This window comes from Oryza sativa, chromosome 3 (assembly GCF_034140825.1).
Source record: "Oryza sativa Japonica Group chromosome 3, ASM3414082v1".
Taxonomy (NCBI): domain Eukaryota; kingdom Viridiplantae; phylum Streptophyta; class Magnoliopsida; order Poales; family Poaceae; genus Oryza; species Oryza sativa.
Genome location: NC_089037.1, coordinates 10,154,917 through 10,159,400, shown reverse-complemented (window position 1 = coordinate 10,159,400; position 4,484 = coordinate 10,154,917). Strand labels below are relative to the sequence as shown.

Below are 4,484 nucleotides of genomic sequence, written 5' to 3'. Positions count from 1 at the left end.
GTTTTTTTTGGATTTTTAGTGAATATAATGAAATTTCACAGAGGAGGGACTGGGCTTTATAGGGGGAGAGGCAAAAATCGCCCTCCCCCAGGGCGGCAAGGGGGCCGCCTGCAAAATTCCATGCCCCCTCGCCGCCCATTTGCAGGCGGCCCCCCCACAGTACAAAATCGCCCTAGCGGAGGGCGGCAAGGGGGCCGCCTGCAAAATTCCATGCCCCCCCTCGCCGCCAATTTGCAGGCGGCCCCCCGCACAGTATAAAATCGCCCTAGCGGAGGGCGGCAAGGGGGCCGCCTGCAAATTTCGTTGACGGCCGTCGCCCGAGAGCGAACGGCCGTCTGCCACGTCATTTTCGCCGCCCTCTGAGAGGGCGATTTTTAAAAATCGCCCTCCCAGAGGGCGGTAGGCGACTCCTTCCGTCAATTTTCAAAATGGAAAATTATTTTTGTAAAACTTTTAATAAAAAAAATTATAAATAAAAAAAATTCGTAAACGTTGTACCGTGCGGTAGACCGGTAGTTGATCCTCGTTTGTATTTACAATGCACATTATTTTTTTCGTTTGTAATCGTGAATTGATCTGAGAATAATCATGTCCGAAAAAAAAAAACAAAGGGAGTTCGTAGTTGAAAGAACCTCGCGTGTGGTTATTAGCGATCAAGTCAAATATCCTCTGTTGTGCAAGGTTATCAAAGATGTTTAGATGTGGGTACCAGAGTCACAATTATCAGAGTATTTAGCGACAGATCACAGACAGATCATAGTACAACCGTGTACACTGCAACTGCAATTTGGCAGCGCATGATCAATCAATGTACATTCTTGATTCTTCTCAGAGTCTCATCCATGTGTGCCTACTGTCACCACGCCTCCTCACCTTCACTCTGAAGATTGTTACACCGAGCGATATAAAAAAAAACGAAATTAACTGCCTACAGGCTACAGCTATTGGTAGAAGAGAAGCGCATAGAAGAGCTGGTTCCACGTGTCCGGCAGGCCGGGGAGGCACCAGTGGCTGCAGTCCGCCGAGCCGCCGCCGGGGTTGGCGCGCTGCGCCGGCGAGAGGTCGCCGCTGTACACCGACGGGTGCGCGTCCTTGCGCAGCGCCGACAGCGCCGAGATGTCGAGGAGGCGAACGGGGCTCTTCATCGACCGCAGCGTGGCCTGTATCACCTGGTCCTGCCCCGACGTCGCCTGCGCCGTCGTCGCGTTCAGCCCCGCCGCCGCCGCCGCCGCCGGGGCCGTCTCGCCGTAGCAGTTCTTCGACACCGGGTTGGCCCACTCCTTCGAGCTGGTCGATCGATCCAGCGGCCCACGGCACAGATCAGAACAAAATTAGATCGCGTTGTCAGAAAAGAGAGTGAAATACAATACACCATTGCCACATAGTACGAGTGTACTACTGTACACGTGCACGCACATGGTAAGGTGTCTAGTGTACTGTGTACACTGTAGAGAGAGATGGGGTGATGGAATCATGAGGTTGAGATGAGAATATGAGATTGGCTCTTGTGAGATTTACCTGTAGTGTGTGGGGGACATGGACTGGTAGAAGACACGGGTCTTGGCTGGATCGACGTTGGCGTCCACCCAGTTGGCCCAGGTTGCCATCCCGCGCTGGAACGCCACCATCCGGTCCATGTCCTCGTAGTACCGCCCGTCCGCGCCCATGTAATCCCACCTGCATACGTGAAGTGAAACGAAGCTGAAGAGGAAATCTGGCGGGTGCGTGTGGAAAAGGGCGCGTATCACGACGTTTACAATACCGTCTAACTAGATTCAAAACGATCAGAAACGATTTGATACCGATACTGTAATTTTTGTTGGACCGGAGTAAATATCTTACAATACATACCCCTGGAGCGTGCCGGTGTGCGTCCACCAGTGGCCGGAGTTGAAGGAGAGCACGTCGGCGCCGCGCCACGCCTCGCCGTTCCCGGAGATGTCGTCCAGCCATAGCACCTTCTTCCCCTGAGCCACGCCGATGTCCACCAGGTACGGCGCGCGGTAGAACGATACCACCAAACCGTACTCCTGCTCGTATACATACGTACGTACGTACGTACTTACCATGAGTACATCTATATGACATTTGCAGTAAGATCATGCAAGTGCAATAGGGAAATTAAATACGTACGTACCAGGAACTTGTACGTGTAGAGAGGGTCGACGGAGACGAGCTGCGCCGGCGACTGCGGCGCCGCGGCGTGCAGCAGGCAGATGAGCGACTCCCACTGGTTCCGGCCCAGCGAGTCGCCGACGAACATCACCGTCTTCCCCTTCATCCGCGTCAAGAAGTCCGCGCCATCAAACCTATAGCAAAATCGCGCGTCGATCGCTGCAGCTAATTCGCGCTCTAGTCGTATAATATGCGTTACCTGGGTAGCTCGCAGCCGGCCGGCTTCCACCGGTACCGGAGGTAGTCGGAGTCCGGCCGGCCGTACAGCTGGCAGTTGAACTCCGCGTCGATGACCGGGCAGTTGTACCCGGTGTACGCCGCCGCGCCGCCGCCGCCGTCGTCGCGGACCCAGCTGCCGCTGAAGACGTCGCAGCTCACGGCGGCGTCTTTCCGGTGGCGGCGCGCTAGCCCGAAGGAGAGCGCCGAGGCCGGCAGCGAGAAGGCGTGAAGGAGGAGGAGGAAGACGATGGATGTAGACACGGCGACGGCAAGAAAGCCGGCGCCGTGCTTGCAGAAGAGCGGCATCGATGGCGATGAGAATTGGAGGAAAGGGGAGGCGAAGCCGGCCTTTCCCCCGGCCGCTTTATACCGCCGTACGCTGACGATTATGAATCGATCACGAGACCAGCTTAGCCAAGATTAATCGTCCTACAATTCCTGCTGTCGCAAGCAAGAGAAAAGGCAATATAGCTGCCCTAATTATTTTGCTGTGCGATCCAAGCAAGGAAGCGATTAACCGATTAGCAGCAGCTCGTGGAGAAGAATATTATCACCAAACCGATGGATTGATTTTTTTTTTATCAGCGCACGGGGCAGTTCACGTGAGGGGTTTTGCAGATCATCTTTGTACTAGTTCGCGTAGCTAAGATTGGAACCTGAGCCTCATATATTTGGATTCGTTGCCTTCGCGGCTTTGCCCCATGGTGCACGTAGACGGTAGACGTACAGGGAAAAGGTTTGGTTTTGGAATTCGTGTTCGCATCAATATGGAATCTGTGGAATTCGCCGGGTACGTTTATGTTTGCAGTTTGCACGTAGCGTAGTGTCCTAGTCCGTCTCAGAGGCAGCAAACCTGGGGTGACAAAAATGGCGCGGCAGAAGTGAAGTGTGCGTCAAGACAAAACGATTGGCTGGAGCCTTGGATGTACATGGAGCTTGTCCATGTCGTTAGGCCCAGTTCCTGCCTTGGCCATCGGTAGTATATCATGTTGGATGTCGGATCGGGCAAAAATTCAGAAGCAGCGGCGGATAAAGAGAACCTGTGTGTGTGTGGTATATTTAGCAGAACAGAGTGTCTGCTAGCAAGGTTGCAGGAGTAATTAACCACGGTGATTCGTCCCCTGAACAACGTGACTTGATTCTCCCGTTCCTGTGCTCTTTAGATATAGGAGAATAAAGTGTGGAGAATATATCTTCTTGGGCGACGCTCCGGTGCTTTCTACTTGTAGTATATACTACAAGTAGAAATAATCCAAACCGTCGATTTCCAAGGGCATATTAGTACTATGTTAGGACTACAGTTAGGGGTAAACTTGGTATTAGGAAAATATTCGTGATTTTTATTACGTTTCAATCTTGTATCGCATCGATCCTTCGCTAACTTTAGCACTATTGCCGTTGTTGCCCTATTTCGGTAGCTCTCAGCCGGCGTTCATCACTGTCGCAACGCTCTGCTTCGCTCATGTCTGCAGGCAATTTGTTTGGTAAATTTCTCACATGGTAAATCCTTCTAGTATTTTGGTGCGACTCCTTGATGGTATTTTCGTGAACGAAAATCTTCTAGACTTTTTTCTAGGGAAAATTTTGCTACATGACACTTGTTATGTGTGATTTTAGCACTAAGACACTGCCCAAACTTATTTTTGGGGGAAAACACTCCATAAACGTGGTAATTTGCCAGTGAACACCGCGCCGATTAAAATAATACTTTCCGGTTGGGGAGGAGAGAGAAACCGCGTGAAATGTCAAAAATGCCCTTGGGCCCACATGTCAGCTCTATCTCCTATCTCTCTCTTTTCTCTCACAAATGGCGAGGACGGTGGCTGGCGGTGGCGGTGGACGAGCGTGCGGCCGCTGGAGCCACCCCTCGCCGTGCCCGTGCCCGCAGCAGAAAGGGGCGTCACCGCCACAGCGGGGGAGGGGGACGCGATGTAGAGCCGGCGAGTTTCGGGGAGGACGACGTGAAGCCAAGCGAGCACGAGGCAGGGGAAGGAACGACGAGTGGGAGGTGGGCCGGCTACGGAGAAGAAGCTCGTTGGCGGCCGCGCGAGCAAGATGCAGGGGAGGGACAAATGGGCGAGAGGATGGCT

At 53.1% G+C, this 4,484-nt stretch overlaps 1 protein-coding gene across 1 annotated transcript; it reads right to left on the bottom strand.

Moving 5' to 3' along the window:
- Positions 1-700: 700 nt before the first annotated feature.
- On the bottom strand, positions 701-2,971 carry LOC4332502 (protein PMR5). Its single transcript, XM_015773670.3, has 5 exons — positions 2,375-2,971; positions 2,138-2,309; positions 1,852-2,030; positions 1,519-1,677; positions 701-1,287 (listed from the first exon to the last, which is right to left on the bottom strand). The coding sequence occupies exons 1-5, from the start codon at positions 2,698-2,700 to the stop codon at positions 942-944; spliced, it is 1,182 nt and encodes a 393-aa protein (XP_015629156.1). The 5' UTR covers positions 2,701-2,971; the 3' UTR covers positions 701-941.
- Between the last annotated feature and the right edge of the window lie 1,513 nt (positions 2,972-4,484).